Genomic DNA, 25,114 nt, shown 5'->3' with positions numbered 1-25,114 from the left:
CCTCACATGTGAAGTCATCATTATGTTTAAATATGTGGAGAGACATGTTCTTTCCTGGAAGGCCTTTTAAAAATGTAAACCCATTGAAACAATTCGCTGTATCGAGCAACTAAAACTATATCAACCAAGAATTGCCTTCAAAACTACAGAAATTGGTTTCTTCAAACAAACATCATCACCAGCCAAGCATCACCCCCCAGTGTCCCTGCTTTCTGGGTATTACGGTAATCAGCATCATGCTACCAGGAAGGCCATTGTGTTGTCTCTTTTGTTAAGCTAACCTACTGACCGTGTTGCGCCCTTTTTTCAACACAAATCTCGGTGGCAGCAAAGTGAAACATGTCCACAAACATGCCACCGGGGAGCCTGAATCTGGAGTCACAGCTTTTGTCCATTATGGACGTGCTGGTGAAAGCGGCGGTGGCAGAAATCAGCCAGCTGTTCTCGGAGAGCTCGGCGTCTCTCCGTCTGCATTTAACCCAGAGCTTGAAGGAAAACGAAAACCTGAGGACGAGGATGAAGGTTATGAGGAGTGAGCTCTTCTCCCTCAGGCTACAAACCAGAACTAATCGACCAGCGAGCCGCTTTTCTCCCATCAGAGGAAACATAACCAAACCACGAGCTAAGCCACAAGGTAACGATACTTTCACTTTAAAAGTACTTCATACTCGAGTAACAAATAACATTCCGCCCCCGCCATTTATATAATTAACTATTAAATACCCACCGCTAGTTACTTCAAACTAATAACGTATAAAACAGCTGTTTTAGCTAGTTTAACGAGTTGATTATGAAAATGCAGATGTGCGGAGTAGTATCGCGCATCAGACACAGCTGGCCCTGGTCATGTGACACAGATAACAGAACCAGCGGGTTTTTTATTGTGGTGATAAAAGTTTATTCGGCTTATTAAATGTGAATTCACTCACTTACTTAAACTTAATAATGGTCAGCTAAACCGAAACATAAATAAATAAACAAATACACAAATAAATAAAGACACATTTCGATACGCTCATTCAAAGCCCCAGTCTAAAATAATTGTTAAGTGGAATTTCCGCTTAAAGTATGTGATGCTGAATTATAACAAGTCCAACCTCAACTCAGAACATGTGTCTGTCCCTTTAAATACATTTAGTCTTCACCACAATCAACCCATAAAGAATCAAAGACTCAGGTACACAGGTTATTTATGGACATATTCTATGTTATCATAAATCACTAATACGATGAATTAAAAATCAATGTATATTATGGTTTTATATTTTTACAAATGCTTTATATACTTATTTATATACATATATATATTTAATGGTATACCTTGTGTTGTGTGTGTGTGTGTGTGGGGGGGGGGGGGGGGGGGAGTTGTGTGTGTGTGTTTCTTGTCTTGTTTTTATGGACATGTAGTCTGCCAATAAAGATTGAATTGAATTGAATGTCTTACATGATCTTTCATATTACATTTCCTTTATAGACATTTTTTTTAAAGGAAAAGTAATGTTTTGTCACTTTTATTGTGTTCACTGTCAGGTAATTGAGTGGCGTAAACCACAGAGACCGTAGAGAAATGCCATTAATTCCCTGAGTTTTAAGTTCCATATCATATTTGGTGTCGACATGTCAACTTGTTTTTTTTGCAGACACAGAACATAAACAGATTTCCCTAACATTTGTTATCTCTCATTAATTGACTCTTTTACTCTCTGCATGAATCTGAGGGTTGATTAATAGCATACCGACTTTATATCAAGCTTAAAGTCAGAGCTGTCTGTGTCTCAAAAGTGTCTGAATTGCTTAATTAATAATTTTCTGCAGCATTAATCCTTTTCTTAGTTTACAGTTTTATTTTTTATGCAATTCACTTCAATTTTGAATTCAGTCTTATGTGCATAGCTCCAAATCACAGCAACTGTGAGCTCAAGGCACTTAATTAATGTCTTTTTTATCACTATTTTATCATCATCCTCTGACAAGACCTTTGACTGGAGTAGGCGACACTCATAGGGATCATTTTGTGCAAAGAGGAATCATATGACATGTGAAACACTCGTTTTTCTGTGAGCGCACACAGAGCCTGCTTTTGTGATGCTTGTTATCTCCGCTGGGGGTATTAGGTGTTATTGAGCCAGCTAATGCAAAGAAAACCTGGCTGTGTTGAACTTCCTTCATTTTATTCCTGTCAGCTCGTTTCAGCAAACACATGTGACACCAACAGGGAAGTTGCCTCCCCCCCGTCTATTCTTGACTCTTAAAATCTTTCGTTTTCAGCTCGTATAAATACTGATACCAACAGATGAACAAATAGCTAACTGAAAGTAAATCAAATATTTAATAAAAATATGGAGGACTTGTCCATATTTGGTATTACAAACTGTGCAGTAAGGCTTTGGTGCAAATATTTGTTGAGACCAGGATGTCTAAATGACTGTGACTCACCTCTTCAAAAGTACTGTGTTTAGTTCAGGTTTTGATCAATCTTGAGGTAAAAGTAACACAGAAACTAGTTATAAAAACTAACCATTTTCTGAAATCAAACCAAACTGAACTGAGGGTATAAACTCAAAAAAGAAATAATATTAGAAATATTAAAAAATGATCAGCTGTAATATCTCTGGGCTGCACAATATGAGGAACCTGCATAGTGCTGCAAAATTGTTCTGTATTTTAAAGACTTTAAAAGCTTACAGTTTCTTCTGCTTATCTAGTTCAGGGTTGCAGGGAAAACTTTTACATTTAGACTGTAGGTGTGACAATGAATCTAATCTCTGGACTGTGGGTGAAAACTAGAGTACCTGTAAAGAACCCACGCAGAAAGAACACACAAACTCCACATAGTCTGAATTCAAAGCAGGATCGTCTTGCTGTGAGATGACAATGCTGACCACTGCACCACCAGGCCTGTCACACTCTATAAGTGTCAGCGAATAAAAATGCTTTGAAGCGTGCATATTCAGTGTGGCTCTGTAGTTCAGTGATTTATACATTCACTAGCATTGCAGTTAACATTGCTTTAAATAAAACTAACCACCACAAGTCTTTCCTGGGTGGTGCAACAGTACAGCTAATAAAACAGTTGTGGGTTTGAGGACAGTAAAGGTATGATTGTTGCTCTTCTGTGACTACATCAACACCATCTGTGGTCACAGTTATTTAAGTTACCCTCAAAGTAGTAGGGTCCTGGGTTCAAATCTGTGCTTATCTGGGGACAGGACACTCTCGCAAAAGACATTCTTAATCTAAGGAGTTTCACTTCCTGGTTAAATAAAGATTAATGAATAATAAAAATGTATTTTCCTTTTCTTCTTCAGTTCTCATCAAATCACAAGTGGCTCAAAAGGCGGGTGGGGAAGCTGCTTCTATCGTCCTGCAGTCGGAGAAAAAGACCACTTCCTCAGCAGCTCAAGTGCAGGTACATGCAGTCCATAAATGAATAGCAGTAGCTCTGTTTGAAATCTAGTTTGCTCATGCATAGCTGTCCTTAATGTGCTAGTGTGCAGATGTGGAGAGTCCAGATGTCATTCTAATCAAAGATGAGGATGATGTGGGTGGATGTGGGCCAGATGTTGGTGGTGAGTAGGATTTTTAAGTGAGCTTAAAGGGCTGATTAATTATTATTTTTATTTGTATTTTATGTCTTTACTTGTCATCACTACAGCTCACAGATTCTAAAAGCCTAGATTGTCTATCTTCTATCTTAGGGCTGAAAAACAATTATACCAGGCAAGCCGAGAACAGGAGGAAGAAAGTAGATCAGACGTCAAGCATCTGATAGAAAGTCTCTCTTTCTAAATTACACACAAGCAGTTCCTCATTGATGAGTGCTGAGTAAGACTGGCCTAAGCGCTTCTGTTTCATAGTGGCCTTTAAAGATGCTATTCTCTGTCTTTTCAGATCAGGGTGACTTTAGAAACCACAGTCTGCAGGGCGGTGTTGCAACAGGAGCTCAGAATTTGGAGCCAGCTGGTTCCTCTTGCTCGACAGGTGATAACGAGGAGCTGAGAATCGTGTGCGTTCACGGCCGAGGCGAAGGGCCTCTACAGGATGAAAGTGACACCCTCTTCTCTGCGTCTGAGCTTCAGGCTTTTAGCTCTCTGTCTGACCACAACGTCGGCCACGACAACCTCCTGAATTTCACCACTGGCGCAAGTGACAGAGCTCCAATGAGAGTCACACAGGATAACAGTGCCGGACTGGTGAGAAACAACCAACTTGAAAGAAATAATTCCACACAAATGGCTCCGACAGCATTGAACCCTGGATTGAAATCGCCACTAGTAGTAACTGAGGGTCAAGTGGGGCACCCCAGCCACATGAGCCAGTTCCCACAGCAGCAGAACGTCTTCCCTCACACCGCCAACAAATCCCTGGACTGCAACTTCTGTGGCGAGCGCTTCCACAGCCGCGAAGACCTCATCGTACATCGCGCGAGTCACACCGGGGAGTCTCCGGTCCCTTGCTCTCTGTGCGGCAAGTCGTTTGTCAACAAGACCACACTTAGCATCCACATGCGCATTCACACGGGCGAGAAGCCGTACGCATGTGCGCAATGTGGAAAACGCTTCACGCAGAACGGCAGTCTGAAGATCCACCTGCGGACACACTCCGGAGAGAAGCCGTACACCTGCAGTCAGTGCACAGCCAGTTTCAACAACCCCAGCAACCTTCGCAGACACATGATCACACACACCAACGGGGCGCTCTGACCCCAACGAACTAGAAAGACTTGATAGACTTTGCAGTTTAGAAGCACTTTTACTGTCATTTGTGCCACAGTGTAAAACTGTTTTGGATCACGCGCACTTGTAGATTCCAGATACGCTGACACAAACGCTGTTCAGATTTTTTAACTATAGGAAAACCGGCTTTCTATTCTCGAGCGTGCACAACAGATCCTCAAATGAAGACACTGAAATAAAGAACCATGTCACAGTTAGCAGTGGGTGACTGTGGATTACTTCTGTTTTGGTCTATGTTATTTCAAAATGGGATATCAATTATCATTTAAAGCTTGGACCACAAAATAATTGCCAGAAAATGTTTAATGAAATTATTGAACATTCGGACAAGTTTTTAAAAATAATATTTGAATACTAATTTGCATATATGAGTTTAACTTTGTTTCATATTTGCTCGTTTTTTGCGTTAGTACCTTAAAAATGTCATGCGCAATTTATTTAGGTTTGTCAGGGGGAAGATTACACTAGAAATCTCAGAAATTGCTGTCAAATATGATACGCTACGCATTAAGGGGTTAAAGTTTATTTTATAGCAGACTTCTGTATCGATAAAGTACCACGACAAGACTGTTTGTGGCCAGATTTGAGCATTTCTGAATTTTATTTATGCACCACATTTAATACAGTGTTATAAAGCATTCCAGCTCAATGATTTGCCCACTGCAGCAAACTGATATATATTAAATTAATGTTTTCTGACCCCAGACTGTTCTAGGAAGCACGTTCAGCATACTCAGGTTATTCCCTTTATCTGGATTCACTTATTCTAACACTAGTAATCAGGATAAGCAGTCACATGAAGCTGGCTATCAGCTGGCTAACTTAGGGTTTCCTCTCTGTGTTCATATCAAAGAGGTGGCGTTGGCAGAATCTGACCAATTACAAAGATGGATAAGTGACAGCAGAGTGGCTGATTTTACACAAGAAGATCAAACTGTAGTATTAGAAAACTATGAAGCAGTTACACACACAATACAAACTGAAAGTAAAACGGATTCTGCAGACAAAGCAGCAGTAGGACTGCGTGTATGCTTCAAGTGTTTTTGTTAGTAAGACTGGAAAACACCTACTGTTTTTAATAATATAGCAAGTTGAAGCTAGGAAAGAAAGCTGGCCAAAAATGCAGACGGTGTAAGTTAACAGATGCATCAATATCACAATTCTGTTTAAAGATCTGATAGCTGATAGGTGGTGATTTTATACCTGTTGATCTCTAATCTCAAATATAACCCACACTGGTCTGCAGCATGAGTTACCATGGCGATGTCCAAACTGCAAGAAGTGAATAAAGGTTAACCCTGAAGTTACTGGGCTTAGTTCAAATCCACTGATGTAAAGCTGCTTTTATATACTATAGGGATACTTTTAAGTAACTGCCGAGCTTCCTCAAATAATAAGATTTAATTCAGTCTGAACTTCAAACAAATTGAGAACGAAAAACATGAATCATTACTTATAACAGTTGCTTTTACATGTGTATTATTTCCTTTAAAAACGCACTACCTCTACTGTTGTCATTTTTTGCAGCTTTTTTCCTCTTTTTTGTACTTCCTGGATAGATAGGGCAATAATATGCTAGTCAGTGTGGATATTCTGAATAAATATAGTTGCTTTTTTACTCGATGCCTGAAGAGTTTCATTTTGCACCTCTAGAGTGCAGTGTTGTGGCCCCCCCCCAGCACTTATAATGTCTTAAGGCCTGGTCACACTGAATCACTGTGGGTGGGGGGACTCTCAAGGAAACTGGGGGAAATTCCTCACATTGTTCCTCTTTCCACCCTACCCACACTTAAGTATTGCTTAAGAGTTTGTAGTTTGTTTTTTCTTTGATTTTACCAAAAGCTCTGGAAAGTCAGACTGTATTAAAAAAGAGACTTGACTCAAAGTGTTAAAAAAGACACTAAAATTCAAAATAGTAAAAATAAAAAACAAACCCTTAGAGGTATAGTCATGCACTAAGCCTTAAATCCTTTAAATAGCTGTGGTCAAGCATGATTCATGTAAAGAAGCATGTTTACCAGCAGACCAAGCGCATGCGTAACATGTGCACGATGGCCGTTGATAGCGGTTTTTAATACCAGTAGTTTTGGCGACTTGGTGAGGAATGCTGTTGTTGTACTTCCCCATGAAAGTGGTGCTTCCTCCCAGACTATTGTTCTTGGGCAATCAATGAAATGACATCAGTGTGTGTGTGTGGCCACTGAGGGGAATGAATGGGAGGAGATAAGAGGCGGTGGGAGGTAGCTTCTATATTCCACAACACAATTTAAATCCCTCACTTCCGTTTTGTTGTAATAGTCTTTCTCATACCAGCCAGTGTACGTTCCATCTGGGAGGGGATACTTTAAATTTTGTTCCTTTTGTGATAGCAGACTGCTGAGCGACTGCGCCCACCTCGTAAAAACACCTGTATGAGAGGAGGAATTTTGTGTGCGCCTGCGTCTTTACGGTAGCCGTTGATCCCGCCCTCTCTTTTGATAGAAAACTCGGTGATGTCGCTCGGTCTTTAACGAGCTTGACCCAGAACCCGGAGAAGGAGGGGGAAAAAAGAGGGCAGAAAACAGTAAAAAAAAAAAAAACAAAACAAAAAAAAACGACCGTCTGGAAGGGGCAGGCTTTTCAAGAGCAGGTGAGTAAATTCGTAAATGTTACCATATGGCTGCGTGTGCTGGGGGTCGCGTTTTTCCCCCCTCCATCAAATTATGGGTGCACTGCAGCGCTGGCAAGGAGTGGTCACAGCATCGACTCTCCACGGCTAGCTAACGATGCTAACGTAAAGTTCAAATCGAGACCCTCTATTGCTCGCCGTGCAGGACTCAAACAAGCCTTTGGTGCCAGGAGATAAAACAAAGAAAGCCGTCAGACCTGACTGTGAAGGACGCTTTAACCGAATATTCCCGTGCCTAATCTGTTTTTGCTACCCTAACGCTAGCCTGGCTATTTTTTGGCAGCGATCTGGGACGGCTATGTGGGTTATTGTGATGCTAACGCTGCAAGACAGCCAAACGAGGTCATGCGGGTGCTGAGCGAGCATTCACGCCAACTTGGGCTGATTTGATCTCCGGCGTTGTCATTTATTTGTGTAGTAGCGCTAGCGCAACTACAGAGTAAGTCAAATGCGTGGTCTTTGTTCGCCTTTTATTTATGTCTCTGTGTGCCAGCTCACCGCGTCGCTCCTGCCCCACGCTGCTATCTTAACGCTAGCAAATCAATTCCCGACGTTGCGTGGGATTTCAGAAGGGGTGCTAGCAGTTAGCTGATCTTGCAGGTGATAGGTTTTGGGGTGTTCAAGCAGATATGGCAGTGTGATGCTCGAGCGTTTTTTCTTTTTTGCCTGTCTGCACTTAACTGTGGTTTGACCTACTTATCGTTGCAGCTGATGCCTCCTTTCTGCGGGTAGCATCCATATTTTTCAGCTGGAGAAGGGAGCAGATTGCACAGGCTTGACGGTAATTACGATTAGGAGCTCTCCCGTGTCCCGGAGCATAATTGGAAACCTGTTTGGTTAGACGTGTATGTATATGTTGCAGAACTCTCTGAGGTTAATGGTCTTCCATTTGCAGCCTGCCACACATCCTGGGATTATTAGCTTGTCAGCCTGTGAACCTGTTGTGTGAGTCCTGTGTGGACTTGTTTTTGTTAGGAAAGTGCCTGGGTGGGGATAACTGTCAGCCTGTTTGTGTGCCTGAACTCACAAACACTGGTTTCATTAAGGCACAAATGCACACAATGTGTTTTACACGGGCTTCCTGTACCTATCACTTTACCTGTAGCTGACTCATGTGCTCCAGGTGCCACCACTAATAAGTCTGTCTGCAAGTCCTTGTTTGATTGTTGATGCGTGCTGCCGACACAGACTACAATTGTGTCTGCTCTCTTGAGGTGTACAGGTTAATCCCCGAAGGGCCGTGTGTGTGTGTGTGTGTGTGTGTGTGTGTGTGTGTGTGTGTGTGTGTGTGTGTCCCCATCTACGTTCGTGCATGTTAACTGTGTGTGTGCGTTAGGATGTAAGTGGATTTGGAGGCTAAAGCTTCAATCCCATTACAAGCCATGCTCAGCTTAAACTACCACCAGTGGCATCAAACTGACTTGAGAGCAAATTGCAGTTAGTTACTTTGAGATGTGTGAACAGATGTGCATTTCAGCAGTGAATATCTTGTTTCAGTGGGAGCTGGTGCAGGTACCTCTGTTACTGACTAGATTTTAATTAAGTGGACAGAGGCTATATTGTTGCTTACATGTGAGTATGATCAGATATCCCCTGACAGGAGTGAGTGAGTCACGTTGACTGATGGGTGCAGAATCAGATGGAGCTGTCTGACTCGTGGTGTGTCAGTGTTCGATCAGATGTTGTAGTTGACCTCAAGGCACGGTACTTGACATGTTGAACCTCTTTTACTTCTCCTTGTCATGGTCGACTTGGAACAGTGTGGCTCTTTTAAAGAACAAAATAGGAAAACTTGTTTTTGTAGTTACATAGACTTTTTAAAAATGTGTATAAGTCCATGTTGTGACTCTGTACCTGAAGTCCACATGTAGGGTTGCTCCATTTGTTTCCTCTGGCACTTTACGTTTTGTCTTAGGTTGGTCTTTCTGGGCATATGTTTTTGACAGATATGTGTGTGTATGTGTGTATGTACGTATGTATGTGTATATATGTCAGACCACAATGTCTGAAACCCAAGAGAAGATGGTGATCTGATTCAGTGGTTAGACCACTCTGCTTCTTGAATCAACAGCCCAAAAATAGACTGATTTTAGATGGAGCCTGCAAACAGTCACCGCAAACATTTAATTTGGTCGCATCAGACATGAACTAGTCTTTTAACCAGTCTGAAGTGCTCAGTTATAAAGTTACAACGTCTGCTTACTCAGATTTTGGTTAGTGGATTTATTAAACTTTTAAAAAGCAGAAACTTTGAGTTTTCAGGTAGTTGCAGGCGTACTTTTGGGACCAAATAAAGGAAAATGCGCTAAAAAGCAAAACAATAATTTTCTTGTTTTAGTATTATTTAAAAGCATAACTGTGATTAAAGTGAATGACTTTGTACTTGTAATCTCTAGGAGATTCGAGTGAAAGTAATGTTTGATGTACCTCATGTGAGAACAGAGCATGTAACCGTCCAAAGTTTACGATATGCGGACACGCCACGTGTTTGCTGCCCTGTGCACGATCTGGCCTTACACCTAATGACACCTAACTCATAAGATCATTTCCAGTAGCTGGAGCAGCCGTGATGCTGAGTTTCTCACTTTCTTTCTCACAGCATTAGAAAAGGGAACTCATGATAATGTCAGTGTGTCAGAGTTTTTCTGATGTTATCCCAGATTTTATATTAAAGAAAATGCTCTACTAACTTCTTATTTTAAAATAAATTGCGATGACTTAGCTATGCAGGTTCATAAAAATTGGTTCCCAAAGTTCACAAAAGCAGAACAGAAACCAGTAAATGGAGAACAATATTGGCAGGGTGGGAAGTGCCTTGTGGTCGTGTGATCAACATATTGACCATGGGGGATTTTCGCCGCAGCAAAACACTCTGTTGATGGAAGAAGACAACCATCAGCTGGTGGTTTATGAAAGTGTACCTTAGGTAGGTTTTCAAGGTTTGTGTACAACTGGTTCTATTGGGGTAGAGGATTTATAGTGAGCCAAAGACGCCATTGCGGACCTCTCCTCAGCTCTGATGTCGAATTCATAACATCCTGTTTCTCAGGAAGTGGCTATGAGGGGAAAGGGGAGCGGCAGTGGGACGACATTGATTGTTTTCATTGTTCAGCGAAACTCTGCGCTGACTTTCAAGGCCAAAACTAACAGCTGTGAGAGAGAGTCGGATGGAGGACAGAAGCCATGCGCATGTAAAGAGTGACATTATAAACACAGATGCGTGCACAGTCAAATGTGTCCTATGATCGTTTTCTTGCTCCCAAACCCTTTTCACACTTGCGCCTGTGCTCTCAGTTGCACAAACTTCTCATTGTTCCTCCAGCCTCCCAGGCTGACAGCTGCAAATTCCCTCCTGGCTGTGGTTAAACCACAATAACACACTTGCTCACACACAGTGTGTGTGTGTGTGTGTGTGTGTGTATATATATATATATATATATATACACACACACACACACACACACACTCTCGCCTGCCAAGAAATAGCCATCATGGTTTATAATTAATCTTGTGCAAATGGCATTAGTGCTCATTAGTTCAATAAGATGGCCTACAGACAGGTAATGATAATATTAATGATTTTAACAAGCCAAGAATTGAGACTATGCGAGTTTATCACAAAGCTATGTAAACAGAGCAGCTTTAGAGACTTGATTAGTTTATTTTGCTGTGTTTGGGTCACAATGACCAGTAAACCTGCCTTGAAGTGCCACAAAAGCACAGTAAACTCTGATCTCTGAGTGATTATTAGCTAGTGTCCTCCTTAGCCTGTTCCACACTGGATGAGTGGGTGGGCTGCTGTGCTGAATTGGCAGGAGACAATGCTAGGAATGCAAGATTAGCTTTTATCTTTGATTCAGCACTCCTTTCCTTATCGCCCCCAACCCCCCCAAGCTTCACCCTCTCATTCCCTCATCTTTCCTACAAGTCCATCTGTTTTATTTGTTTCCAGCTCTTAAAAGTCTGTTCATCTCAATCTCTAAAGGATGAAATCAACCCTGTCTGGTCTGTGACCATATAAAGGCATGTGGGTAACACGACAGCAGTTTGTGATTTGCTCAGGTAGGAGGTTATGACTCTCTGTGAGTCAATGAGGTGACATCATATCACTTCCTGGCAGCCAGCCTTATCCCACATGCAAATGCTGGTTTTGGTTCTCGTGGATTCCTTTGTCTTAGGAAACACTTAAGCCACGCCTGGTTTCCTCATCAGGTCATCCCACTTTCCCTCCCTCTTTTCCCATACTGAACACACCCCATTCTGGGATTTTATTTTATGTTTTTCTTTTTTTAAATGTCATGTGCTTTGTTAGTCATTATTTTGAAATTCGTACAGGAACAGACAGGCACTGCAGCTGTCAGTTTACTAGGTAAAATGAAACTGAGAAAATGATCTTACTGTGTGGTAATAGTTTTGTTTTTAATTATTTTCTTTATAAGCTCATGCTGGGTCATGAAAGTCAAACGACGAGTCATTCATCATCACATCTTGAGCCCCAATGCTTGCTTTGTGCTTTGCTCTACACCTGTTATCTGAAGTGTAAATGCAGGGCCCTGTTTCTTGTTCAAACTTTCAGCTGCGTTGGTGCATGTGCGCCAGACAGTGTGACTGAAATTTAGTCACCCCCCCACCTCGTCCAACCGGTCATGCAGGTGTGTAGCAATAGCGGGTTTATTCACCTCATGAAGAGCTGGGCCGCTGCAGAACAGGGTGTATCACCAGATAAGAGGATCTGAGTCTCCACTATCCAGTTGCTTGCCTCTGGTATAACAATGTCTCTTTTTAAGGTACAATAACAAAGGATATAGAGGGAGGGGATATAAGGCAGTTAGGAGATTTGGGAATTAATGCTCGGAGCTACAGGTAGGGTGAAAACTGATTAGAGAGAAAAGCTTGGATTAAAAAAAGGGCAAAAAGAAGAGGTAGTAAGAAGAACATATGTTAGAATCTCTAAAACCTGCTTTTGCTTAAGCTCTTTATGCTGAAAATCGATGTTATCCAACCTAGAAATAGGTGCAGGTTGTTCAACTTCCCCAGCTAGCCTCCATATTCTGGCCAAATGTTGAGTAAATACAGGGTGTGTCCAAAGGCTGAAACTACTGTATATCTGTCTCCCTGCTGTGCCTTCCTCCTCACAGAGCGAGCAAACAACCCCCGTTGACACGCTTGTACGGTATTCTCACTGTGTTGCTGATTTTCAAGCCGATGCGTCTTCTCTAAAACACTTCTCGCCCTCTTTCCTCCACCTCTCCTTTCTTTCTCTGCAGTCCATTTCTACCTGCTTCTGGGGCTCGGTGGTTGGGTCACTTTCCACACATGAACAACTAAAGCGCCACTTCTGAACTTGGTGTGATCTCTCACCTCTTCTACCAAAACCTTGCCCACAGGTTAAGGTGTGTATTTTGGATTTTCTGTGAACCCAGTTTAAAGGCAGATGGTGCATTTTTAGTGGTCAACCCATAAGGAGAAGTGTGCAGTTCTCTTTTGGGTTAAAGGTTGTAAGTTGTGGTGTTAAGCTTCCTGTTTCAGTAAAAAAAAGCTTCATTCTCTAAGGGTAAAGGTTGTTTATATAAAGGATTTTCTATTTATCACCAGAAATTATTCTACTTGAATGTGGGGGGGAGTGACTTATCCAAGGACAGCATTTAGCTTTTCTCTGCTCTTATCTGAAACTTTATCCATGAAATGTCTTGTGATACAAAGATACTAATACATGTTTTAAAAACTTTTCTTGGCGTCTTATTTCTTGTGTGGTATCGGACAGTGTCAAAATTTAGAGGATATCTTTGTTTATTTAATGATGGTGTATTAAACTGCATGCAGTCATTGACGTAATGTTGTGATAAAATACTACATATCCACGTTTTATGATTTAACAAACTTTTATGGTTAAGTGCTATAAACCTCTGCTACCACTTCCTCTCTGCTGCAGTTTACCAGTGAAGTTGGGATTTCAGGGTTTTTTCTTTTTCTTGTTTTAATCCTTTGAACACGGTAAATTTTCCCACGCAGAATTTAAATTGGTTGGCCATGCAAATTTATTTTAGCCAAAAAAGACATTTATTTTTTAAAATCAGTTTTCCTCAATTCATCTTTTTTTTTTTTTTTTTTTTTTTTTCCTTCCTTGTATTTTGCAAAAGTTCTCTGTTACAAAGTTTTCTGCCTGCAGGCTGACCAGTCGCTGGTACTGGTTTTCTAAGCAGTCTCTCATTCAGTTGAGCCCCATAGGATGTGACTGACAAGGAAAATGAATCAACTGCTCTGTCTTGTATTTGTCACAAAGTGCTCGGAAATGTGACAGAGTGCAAGAGGAACACCTAATTTTATTTATTTATTTTTTTGTCTGTGTGTGTTGATGACGTGTGAATATGTAGGAAATATTGCTCATAGTTGTGACATTTGGGGGGGGGGGAGATGAATGAAATGGACATGACAGGAAGTCTCTTCCTGTAAAATTCTAGTGTATTGGGAAAGTTCTCTGGTTGACGTTCAGTTGGAGGCGTGTCTTTACGCTAACCATTGTAATTTCATCACTGAAGCCAAATCATGAAGAGAACTCTTGTGAAATCCCGTAGCTCTCTAAAAAACCTCTGTCTTAGTTACCAAGCAAGATCTGAGGATAACCACCTCCCCATTCAAATCATGCATCAGCTGGATCTCGCTGTACTCTGTTTGGAGAGTGTGTTTTTGTTATACACCCTCTCCCACTGCTGTAGCCTGTTTTAGGGCTGTATGCATGTGTGTAACGCCCCCTTCTCTCCCCTTGGGGCTGTGTAGTGTGTATGGAGCAGTGCGAGAGCGCAGCGGCTCTGCTGGAGTCGGTCAGGGAGCAGGAGGTGCAGTTTGAACAGCTGACCAGGGCGCTGGAGGAGGAGAGGAGGAGAGTGGGCCTCCCCGCCACTAGCCCCTCAACCTTGGGTCGTCCCCTCCCTCACACACAGGTAACTCCCCAAAGAACCCAAATATTCCCATCTTGAGTCATTTCAACACCTCTACGTCTTTGATTGTATGGATCATTATTCCCTCCATCCAACCCTTGGCGTGAGTTCATGCATCGTTTGTCTCTTGACATTCATCCGTCCATCACTCATCCCCTATCTCCTTGGTCCCACCTCCTCCCATCCAGTGCTCAGCAAGGGCGTTTCTGTGCGTCATTCTTGTAACTTTTTTTTTTTTTTTTTTTAGATCTTTCTTTATGGACTCTGATAACATATGTCTGACTCATTAACTCTCATCTGCAAATTTATCATTACATGCCTTCAAAACCCATCAGCATGCCTACAGTGTCACTCACCAGACGCACTCTGACTCGCATTCATTTTTCATTCTCCCCTGCTGTGGAATTTCAGTAATTTTCTTATCCCTTCACAGCATTGTGCATGTGTTGCATAGTCCTCTAAACAAGTTTTCTTCTCCAAGTTTTTGTTTTGTTTTTTAAGATCAGATTCTTTTCTTTTGTGATCATGTCGCATCCTCAGTGTTCATTTGTTTTAAACTCTACTAGATGAATGGCTGTTTAAAAGTCGATATTCATTTCTGCTGTATGCATCAGTCTTAACTGTCTGTGTGTTGGTGCTGCATGTTGTATCTATTAGACTTGCAAATTTGTGTGTTGTACGTTAGAAATTGTTATGGCTGCTCCACAGAGCTTCCAGGTTTGGCAGGAAGCTGACAGGTTGGCTTAGGATGGCTTTTCAAAATGACAGTGGATACATTTTGACCATTTGGCCATTAACTGACACATTTTAGCTCTGATGCTGTCAATATGTCATTATATCTGACAACTGAGAGCACTTATTTTGTTGTCATTTAGCAGATTTGCTAAATGACAATAATGGATTTTGTGCAGATGTTATAAGACGTTACATTTTCTTTTTCAAATAAATTAAAAAAAGAGGGACTATTATAAGTAGGTATTTTCTTACATTTATTTAAAGCTTTTTAGAGGTTTAGCTGTGACTCCCACTTGTTTTGTTTTCCAGACTAATAATTTATGTGGTCCCACTGTTATCATGTGCCATTTTTCTTTACCATAGCGCTTAACTATCACAGTAGCAAGTTTGAGCAGTTAGAAAATAATGGACCTGTTTTTGTTTGTTTGATCAAGTCACACTTTTACAGTAGAGGAGAAATGTTGGCACACTTTTGTAAGCAGTTCTTAAATGTTTTCCTTCCTTTTTCAGGGCGTGCTGACATTGATTAGATCTCATGTTTTGTCTTATGAAAATCCTTGAAAGCCTGAAGGCTACAAAAACTTTGTAATAGCTGTCAATGCTTTATGATAAAGGCACACAGTATCTGTTCTGTGATTATGGGTTCAAATGCATACCAGAGTTGTTTGTAAATCAGATGGTATTAAAGGAAGGACCAGCTCTAGAGGAAGTTTGTGCTTCCTTTACGGTGTATGCACAGTCTGCTCTTCCAATCTTCATATCCCTTTTTTAAAAAAAAACAAAAACACAGCCCTGCTTCCTTGTGGGCACACAATAAACCGCAGTAGCATTACAACAAAGTGGAAGAAATTGTAAAAGGTCTTTAAATATTTTTCTGGTCGGCAGTAACAGTAATACTGAAACTGAGTGTCGAAACGCTAAACAGCTGCTGATAAACGCTTCCAAAATAGCTCAGTTGTGCTGCGCTTGCATGTGATTGCCACTAACCGAGGTAGTTGCATTGCTAGAGTGTTACTGTGGTTTAGAAAGAAAGTGTCCCAAGTCGTACACTGTGACAGCCTTTGATTATATAAGAGTTTAGTGCAGGAGGAAACGAGGTGTGAGGATGACTGGCTGCATTCCAAAATGTCCTCCTTCGTGTCTGGCAGTGATTCACAGACCATAAACATGCAGGGACGGTTTGGTCAGCACTGAATGTGCTTCAGCAGCAGTAATATCATCTGAGTGGTTAAAAGTAGACAGCACAGACTACTGGGAACTGTGCCTTTACCCTCAATCTTGTATATTGTTTCAGTGTAATAGTATATTTAATTTTTTTTTTTTCCTGTGTATTTCACAGTCATGTTTTCCTCTTTTATCCCAGAACGGGCGTTTAGGGGATGCAGACATAGAACGACTGAAGCTGACAGACACATATATAAACGGCACACAGGTATGTGATTGTACAAAGTTAAGCACATTTAAAAAAAATAATGTTCTTTTATCTATGCTTAAATATTTACACGTGTGGTGTCTTTGCTACAGTACAGGATGGTGGACCCTGCACATGGCGCTCTAGATGAGAGCTACACGCCAGAGGATGAATCTCAGGAAGTGCATTCAGTCTTTTCCGAAGAAGGAACCACGCGGCGGATGGACAATGGGGTATGTTAATCTAGCGCATGCTTCATTTTCACCGATGATATCAGACGTTATTAAATTTTAATTTAGCCATGAACATTTTAAAACACTGGACTGATCTCACTATGCCACAGATGAAGAAACCGATATCGCGCACAGTCCTGCCTACTGAGTCATTGTCCATCGATGGGGGCTTGTCAGTGCCTGGTATGGGCGTCTACAGCGCCACATTGGACCGTCCTTACAGGCAGCCTGGTGGAATGGACTACCCCACTGCTACAGTACCCAGAAACTACCACTATGGTCCTGTGGGTGGTTACGATGACTATCGCGGAGGTCTGCCATCAGAGGCCTACGCTAGTCTGAGCAGGGGTTCACACATGGATGATCGCTACAGGTGATTGATGCTTCTAGACAGTGTCTTGACGTTTAATGGTGACTGCTTTGCGCTACATTCAAGCATACACGTCTTTACAAGCCACAGTGTAACGGAAGTTTCCATCATTGCATACAGGGGAATAACTTCCTGTTTTGCCTCATTAATTATTTAACTTTTTAGCCCTTGTTAATACTAATAGACATGTTTTTCCACACTCAATAATTCAAAGCTAAATATAATTCCCCCTTTTTTTTTTTTTTTTAAGCATGCTTTTTTTTGTAGTGCATATTCTAAATAATCATTCAGTCATGTGTGAAACTGACATGAGCAGAATTTATAGTTGACAGGCCTTGAACTTAACACCATAATAACATGATGGTAACATAGCCAGTCTATAAACATCTGTTCCGCATTTGTCCACAGACCATGAAGTGTCAGGCAGAAGCCGAGATGTGACATCAGATAACACGTGTCGATCTTTTCCACATTAGCAGCACCTATCCTGCTATCTCTGTCAATCTAACACTGTCTTTTCTTTGGAAAAGAAAGGATTAAGCTAACCCGACTCATCACTTTCATAACTGCCATCTTTACTCAGGCCAATGGATGGCTACAGGACTCTGGACTCTGGCTACCGGGCTCCGAGCCGCCAGCAGCTCGACCCGTACGCAGCACAGCCCCAGGTGGGTCGGGGAATGAGGGCCATGGGCTCTGCGATGGAGATGCGGTATGGGCACGGTCACTATGGTTTGGAGGATGATCAACGTAGCATGGGATATGATGAATATGGAATGGGGCCTCCACCTATGCACCCTGGAGGCTATGGTACCATGCCACGCCTGGGACCGGGGCCTGGGGGTATTGATAGACGAAGACTGAGGTAAAATAAAAACGTACTGTTCTGCACTAAGTCAATTCACAACATTACATAGTTTATTTGATAAATAAACACTCTTGATAAATGCTTCCATCCACTTTTACAGGAGCTGCGAGGACACTTTGGACAGTGACATAGGCAGCGTTGAGCCATACGCCTGGCCCGTCCCGATGACAATGGAGAGAGGAAGCATGGCTTCTCTGGACAGCACATTGAGAAAACCTCCTACTTCGTGGAGACAGCCAGAGCTTCCGGAGGTTATCGCCATGTTGAATTACCGCCTGGACCCTGTCAAGACCAACGCTGCTGCCTTCCTCCAGCACCTCACATTCAAAAATGACAAGGTAAAGCAAACTCTGCAATTGTGTTTCTGGTAGTTCTCTCTTTGTATGCTGAGTTGTAGTGTTTCTTCTGCAAATTTCTTTTTTTTTTTTAAAGGAAGTATCTAATTATGTTTGTAGGTTAAATCAGAGGTGCGCCGCCTAAAGGGCATCCCAGCTTTGGTGTCTATGCTGGACCATCCTAGTAAGGATGTGCATCACTCAGCCTGCGGGGCTCTGAAGAATATTTCATATGGACGAGACCAAGACAACAAAATCGCCATCAAGAACTGCGATGGCGTACCTGCTCTGGTTAGATTACTGAGGAAAACGCACAACCAGGATCTCACAGACACTATCACAGGTATCACTGTTATGTAAAATACTTGTTTTTTGTTTTTTGATATATGTGGCTCTTAAATGTTACTACTATTTGGAAGATTTGTGTGGTGGTTATATTTTCTTATTTTAAAGGCTCAACTGTCTCTTTATTTCATTCTAATATTCATTCTAAATTATCCCAGGCACCTTGTGGAACCTTTCATCCCACGATTCGGTTAAGATGGAGATTGTGGACCACGCCCTGCATGCCCTAGTTGACGAGGTGATTGTTCCACACTCAGGCTGGGAGAGAGGGAACAGCGGAGGAGGAGAAGAAAGCTGCAAACCACGCCATATGGAGTGGCAGACCGCCTTGACCAACACTGCTGGCTGCCTTAGGTATGCAAGAGATCAATGGATGCAAAGCAGAGGAAGTTGAAGAAGGAGAAAAGGAAGCTTATTTTAAGGAGAAAACATGCAATTATGTGCTTAACTTCTCTCCCTTTACTTCAGGAATGTGAGTTCAGAACGCAGCGAGGCCAGGCGAAAGCTGAGGGAATGCACGGGGCTGGTGGATTCACTTATGTACATGGTCCAGTCACAGATCAACTGCAAAGATGTGGACAATAAGGTTAAAAATTCACTTATAACTGTCCCTTTTTTTGCAAGACAGTTGTGCGATTTAAAAAAATAAATGAATAAATAAAAATTGGAGTTTGAGCCTTTTGTCCCCATTCACCCCTTCTTCCTGTAGCTGGTGGAGAACTGCGTCTGCCTTCTGAGGAATCTGTCCTATCAGGTTCACCGTGAAATCCCCGGCTCTGAACAATACGCAGAGGCCATACCTGTCAACCAGGGCCCAGCTCCAGCCAGTAAGGGCGGCTGCTTTGGCTCTAGAAAAGGCAAAGGTTGGTGTTTTACAGCTACATTGTGTCAGATTTGTGGTTGAGTGAGTGGCAGTTACTGGTGGGGTTGAGCTTTTTGGTGGCAGAAGACCCTTTCCCTGTTTTTCACACTCTACTGTTTCCCCCCCCTTTCCTTTTCTCCCTCCTTATTTCTTCCCACCCTATTTCACTTCTTCCTCTCTGTGCTCTGTTTAGATGAGTGGTTTTCCAAAGGTAAGAGTTTGCGTTTGATGTTCTCACGAACCTGCGAAGCTGTCCATCCCTCTCATCACATTATTTTACTAATGCATATTGAAACACCTGGAGAAATAACGTTGAATTTACACGCATTCCACAGGCATGATCACACATAGCATTGCATGCTGATGGTGCTTGTTCCACTGGTTGCATGTTGGACCAGATAACAAGACTGAGAATATGAAAATGGTTATACCCCCCCCCCCCCCTCCCAACATCACTATATCTGTCTTATCTGCTGTTTCTGTTTTTTTTCTGCAGGAAAGAAGGATGTAGATGATGGAAGTGCAGATATGGTTGATATTCCAAAGAGAACGACACCTGCCAGAGGTACTGTTTGTGTGTCTGCTTCTCTTTCAGATGATTTATAGTTGATCAGGGAGCTTGTGTTCATATAAAAGCATACAACTCTCTCTCTGCCAACTTTAGGTTATGAGCTTTTGTTCCAGCCTGAAGTGGTTCGTGTTTACACGTCACTGCTCAAAGAGAGCCAGAACCCATCAGTGCTCGAGGCTGCTGCCGGCGCCATCCAGAACCTGTGTGCTGGCCGGTGGACTGTTAGTATCATTTCTTATCAGTGATTCAGAGCTGGCTCTCTGCTATAAAAGGCTAATGTTTAATTTTGAACTTTAAAATCAGAATCAGAATCAGAATACTTTATTGATCCCTGGGGGAAATTATTTTTTGTTACAGTGCTCCATTTTAAACCAACATTAAGTGCAAAAGTGCATGAACCCTGAATAGTTGGGTCTGTCTTTGTTTTTATGTTATTAGATGACAACTAAAGTTGATCTGTTCTTTGTGCTTTTCATACAGTATGGTCGGTATATCAGGGCAAAGGTGCGTCATGAGCAGGGACTCCCCATGATGGCAGAACTGCTGGCTCATGGCAATGATCGTGTGGTTCGTGCAATGTCTGGAGCTTTGAGGAATCTTGCCATTGACAACCGAAACTGTGAACTGCTAGGTAAGATTGTTTCTTCTTAGCTGTTATCTATTATCTTAGCATCTGTGTCATTTTTTTTTTTTCTAAACATTCATTGCACTTGGGTTAAGAGTAAGAGTTTCTCTTGCAGGTTTGCATGCAATGCCTCACCTTGTGGCCAACCTGCCTGGAGCCCAGAATCAGTCTGGGCGTAATCTATCCGAGGAGACAGTTGTGTCTGTACTGAGCACGCTCAGTGAGGTGCTAGGCAACAGATTGGAGCCAGCAAAGGTCCTTCGAGAGAAACGAGGCATCGAGAGCCTGGTGCTAATCAACAAAGATGGGTAAGTGTTCTCTGAGTGTAGAAAAGGTGCTTTGCGTATGTGGTTTTTTTTTTTTTTTTTTTTTTTTGTGTATAAAAGCAGCTGTTTTCTAACCGGTGTAAACCGTGTGTGTTATATAACAAAACTCATCAGAGATGATAACAGCTCAAACCCTTATCTCTGGTTATCTTTCAGCAAGCGCTCTGATCGCGAAGTGCGGGGGGCGAGCCAGGTCCTGCAGCTCGTCTGGGCTCACAAGGAACTGCGCCGACCTCTTGAGAAAGACGGCTGGAAGAAAACTGACTTCATGGTTAACATTAACCCAGGCACCACTACCACTAACGGCCCGAGCACTCGAGCTAACGGCACCTATGAAGACAGCACTACACCCCTCCTGGACAGAGGTGAGCAGAGAAAGTATTTACATTAAATTTTGCAGGGGGGTTATTTATGAAGAGTTTTACAGCTTAACTCATGAATTGTTTTTCTTTGTGTCAGGGGAAAAGAGGGACATGATTCCCCTGAATGACATTGGCCCTGGTTAGTAGATTTCTTTTAGATTTCTTTTGTTTTTGGGGGTTTTTGTTCTGCCTCAAGATTAAATCTTTAGCAAATTTTAACCTGTTTTCATCTTCCTTCAGAGGCCTACTCTACACTGGACCAGAAAGAAAGGAGACACACTCTGGATGAGACCACAGACACTTTACCGGTACTTAAAGTCACTATTAACATGTTGGATTAATGACACTAATCCCTAACCTCCTGCACAGCTCTGAATATTTCCTGATTGTAACCTTTTAAAACCTCACGATTACTGACACATCTTTTCTCACACTCATTTCCTGTCCGCCTTCTTTCTGTCTTTCTCGGCTCCTCTCTCAGCGAGGGGTGTATGGGGGCAGAAAGGGCTCCCTGCCTCTATTGGACTCCTACGATGGTTAGCCCTCCCCCATCCCCTCTACCCCCATCTGCATGTAACAGCATGGTATGTCCAACTGACCTCTATTCCTGCATGAACTTTATGAACTCCTTTTTGTCTCTAATAACTGAAAACCTGAGTGAAACCTGGTCCAAGTCTGATTGTGAACTAAAACAGGCAGAGGTGTCGTTGTACTGATGCTTAAATATGAGATACCCTGATGTGTTGTGTATTCATGCTGGTATAGTATGCTGCTAGGTGTTCCTTGTGCATTGTCCTCTGTCATTGTAAATCCGAACCCCGGGCTGATCATTAAATAACAACATTTAGATCCTCAGAATAATAACTGTTTATGCATTAGTGTTGTCACAATACCACAGTTTTAAAAGTTACTTACAGTCCTTTTAATACAAAACCAAAGTTCTGTGTCAGTTTTCTACCCGGTTGCTGTACATGATCTCATGGGACTGTTTGGTACAAATGGCATGAAACTTCAGGCCCATTTTGTGCCTTATGCATGCATTTATTTTGTTAAATGCCATACAAAAAAGTTACTGGTCACATTTGTTGTTCTTGGCAAGAAATGGCACATGAAAATCAAAACGATTCTGATGAAATTGATGCTTCCCAAAGCAGTTTTGCTGTGACAGCTACTCTAATCTTAGTCCCCCTCAAAGTCCTTTACAATCAGCTGCTGGAGTGGATTTAAGAATGTCGGGAAGTGTTAATGCTTTTGTCATGTTGTGAAATATTTGTCTGGTTTTTCGGAGATCCACTGTTGTGGGTTGTTATTTGTGTGTGAGAGCACACTCTTGTGGTTGTGTCGGCTACTACAATAACAGACACCCAAGAATAGAAATGGGTTTCATTGATTTCTTTGAGTTTGTGAGGAAAGTAGTGGCAAAAAGTGCTATTTCTTAACAGCTTTGTTTGGATTACTTTGTAAAATGTTCCTGACTGCATGACCAGAACGGTGAGGGTTTTAAATAAACATGTTTGGCAGTTAAGACACGTAACAAATCACACACAGAGCAGCCCGGTCACTTGTTTAGAGTCGTTAATGGATGATTGACTTCAGCACAGACTTCAGTTTATTATGGATTAGTTCTATGTGCAGGGCAGCAGGCCAGGAACTAGAATCTAATTTAACTAAACTAAAGCAGTAATGTGATTATAGTAGCCTCCTGTTGAAAGGTCGTTTACTGTGACAACACTAGTGTGTAGATTGCCATACTTATACCACACAAGTCTTTGTGTTGCCTCCTTGTTTGATGTCTAAATCAGCCACATATCTTTTGTACTTGTGTTTTTTTTTTTTTTGTTTTTTTGTTTTGTTTTAATCATTGTGTTTTTGTCTCTTCCTCCAGAAAAACTGATAGTTTGCATCACCCAGACTGGGCCGTCCCTGCCCTACCACTGCTACTGAGGAGAGAAGATCCAGACTCTCCCTCTCCTCACCCCTTCCTTTCCCCGTTTCTCTCTCTTATCACCACACAAATGGGATCAAAACATGGGGGCGGGGGGGTTGGCATCCAAAGAAAGTGGTTGTGTTGCAGGCAAAGACTTTCAAGCAACACACACGTGCAAATTCAGTTGTAGCAGCAGAAATGTATTCCGTTTATAACTTATAATTATTCTGTAAAGGCAATCACCTTTGTTGACAATCATTTGATTCTGGTGTTGTCCTCTGGCTTGCTTTTTTTTTTTTTTTTTTCTTTCATGCTGTTAACTTTTTTTTTTTTTTTCTTTTTTTTCCTCTTGGCAATTTTATTGTCATGTTACAGCCACCTGACATTGGCCCTGATAAGTTTGTATTTAGACATTTAAGTAGGGTATATACTGTATATAAAAAGAAAAGGGGGGTGACTGCAGTAGTTTTGGCTCATTAATTTAATTAATGGGAGGTTGGGACACACCGACAGCCCGCCCTGTAGATTGAGAATGTTTATATAGGAGTTATTTTCCTGTCTAGAGTTATTTTCTCTCAGTTGGGATGACAAGAAAGGGCAGGTGTGTGTATATTTATCATACAGTAAACCTGTGGGTGTGTGTGCACGTGGAAAATGAATATGGACCTTTTGAATGATTGTGTGTTGATCCAGATGACACCACATGTTTTTCCATCAGTTATGCTTTTTTTTTTTTTTTAAATTGTGTGCTCCTCTTCCTGTGATGAAGCTGTTCTTGTTTTGTTCCCTTTATGTCCCTCCCCACATGGAACATTTAGGAGAATTTCAGCTGCTTTATTTTGGATTTTCCTGTTTTGGTTTAGCCAACTAAACCAGCCAACACTTCAGACCTGGTACTGAGATGAAGCTGTGAACAAACACTACTAAGCCACTAAAATATTTCGACATACAGCTTCAGAAGGCCCTTAACCATTCCTGTACACCTGCCTGTTCATCTTTTCTTTTTCTTTTCTTTTTTTTTTCTTCTGGACCAGCTGAAGTGACTTTTTGGAAGAAATTTAAATATAAAATTCTGTAGCTGTTTTTTATACATGCTTGTCTGTATTAAAACATTTGGGAGGCTTCTGTACTCAGAGGAGACTCGAGTTTTAACAGGTTGGGAGAGAGACAGGTGTAATTTAAACTGGGAGGCTGGCAGAAGGCACATTTTGTTTTTTGGGTTTGTTTTTTTTGTATTTCTTTGTGCGTCTGTTTCTTTTTATTTTCTGGAGGTTTATATGTATGGGAGTGGTGGATGAGAGCATTATGCAATTTGTTCTACTTTATAATTCCACTTTTACATCAGAGTTGCTTTAAAGGCAAAAGAGACCAATCATCTTTTTGTTTTTGTTTTTTACTCTTCACACACATAGTATATTTGTACTGTTGCCTATCCATGTAAAATTATGATGTACCATTCATTACCTGCCTTGGCTCTGAGAAGTTGCTTTCGTTTTTTCTTTTTTCAGTGACGTATGTAACTGGTTGTTTTTTATAAATAAAGATCTTTTCCTAGACAAGCTTTGGTAACGTGTGCTTGATGTGGCTGTGTGCTGATGTGAGGAAGGACTCCTGTATCGTGTGGATAAACATATCTAATTAAAGAGGGGAAATGCATCTGTGTAATTTCATCCCCTCACTCTTGTAAAGGCAAATGCTAATAGTTGGTGTGTTTGATATTCACTCCCTCACATCTTTAGATCGAATTAGTAGTGCTTTCAGTTGGGAAATGCTTTTTATTTAAGAGACAAACACGTTAATCT

The 25,114-nt window shown here is 41.6% G+C and overlaps 2 protein-coding genes across 9 annotated transcripts; both read left to right on the top strand.

Annotated features, from left to right (window-relative positions):
- Positions 1-249: 249 nt before the first annotated feature.
- On the top strand, positions 250-6,320 carry LOC147338074 (uncharacterized). Its single transcript, XM_086263959.1, has 4 exons — positions 250-634; positions 3,309-3,409; positions 3,491-3,569; positions 3,892-6,320. Exons 1-4 carry the CDS (start codon positions 340-342, stop codon positions 4,701-4,703), a joined length of 1,287 nt encoding a protein of 428 aa, XP_086120085.1. The 5' UTR covers positions 250-339; the 3' UTR covers positions 4,704-6,320.
- Positions 6,321-7,026: 706 nt separating this feature from the next.
- On the top strand, positions 7,027-24,902 carry LOC147338073 (catenin delta-1-like). Of its 8 annotated transcripts, XM_086315180.1 has the most exons (23): positions 7,027-7,365; positions 8,113-8,185; positions 12,672-12,797; positions 14,182-14,345; positions 16,441-16,509; positions 16,602-16,721; positions 16,832-17,094; positions 17,675-17,956; positions 18,060-18,297; positions 18,415-18,637; positions 18,798-18,993; positions 19,108-19,225; positions 19,349-19,502; positions 19,695-19,712; positions 19,998-20,066; positions 20,166-20,293; positions 20,553-20,703; positions 20,813-21,005; positions 21,180-21,388; positions 21,483-21,524; positions 21,626-21,693; positions 21,867-21,921; positions 23,271-24,902. In XM_086315180.1, the coding sequence occupies exons 4-23, from the start codon at positions 14,187-14,189 to the stop codon at positions 23,327-23,329; spliced, it is 2,814 nt and encodes a 937-aa protein (XP_086171306.1). In that variant the 5' UTR covers positions 7,027-7,365; positions 8,113-8,185; positions 12,672-12,797; positions 14,182-14,186; the 3' UTR covers positions 23,330-24,902. The 8 variants fall into 8 exon arrangements, with proteins under 8 accessions (XP_086171306.1, XP_086171297.1, XP_086171342.1 ...); XM_086315171.1 differs by lacking the exon at positions 8,113-8,185; XM_086315216.1 differs by lacking the exon at positions 8,113-8,185 and having other exon boundaries at positions 21,867-21,969.
- Positions 24,903-25,114: the final 212 nt, after the last annotated feature.

This window comes from Aulonocara sp. 'chitande type north' Nkhata Bay, linkage group LG2 (genome assembly GCF_057382095.1).
Source record: "Aulonocara sp. 'chitande type north' Nkhata Bay isolate Kocher_YH1m ecotype deep benthic linkage group LG2, A_spYH_male_GT1.1, whole genome shotgun sequence".
Taxonomy (NCBI): Eukaryota; Metazoa; Chordata; class Actinopteri; order Cichliformes; family Cichlidae; genus Aulonocara; species Aulonocara sp. 'chitande type north' Nkhata Bay.
This window is presented reverse-complemented; position numbering and strand designations above follow the sequence as displayed.

Excerpts from the sequence above, each read along its gene's own strand:
- LOC147338074 (XM_086263959.1), top strand. The coding sequence starts at position 340 with ATGTCCACAAACATGCCACCGGGGAGCCTGAATCTGGAGTCACAGCTT. Across the intron at positions 635-3,308 it reads ACCACGAGCTAAGCCACAAG|TTCTCATCAAATCACAAGTG; the intron begins GTAACGATACTT and ends TTTCTTCTTCAG. Across the intron at positions 3,570-3,891 it reads ATGTGGGCCAGATGTTGGTG|ATCAGGGTGACTTTAGAAAC; the intron begins GTGAGTAGGATT and ends CTGTCTTTTCAG.
- LOC147338073 (XM_086315191.1), top strand. The coding sequence starts at position 14,187 with ATGGAGCAGTGCGAGAGCGCAGCGGCTCTGCTGGAGTCGGTCAGGGAG. Across the intron at positions 20,067-20,165 it reads GAGAACGACACCTGCCAGAG|GTTATGAGCTTTTGTTCCAG; the intron begins GTACTGTTTGTG and ends TGCCAACTTTAG. Across the intron at positions 20,704-20,812 it reads CCGAAACTGTGAACTGCTAG|GTTTGCATGCAATGCCTCAC; the intron begins GTAAGATTGTTT and ends TTTCTCTTGCAG.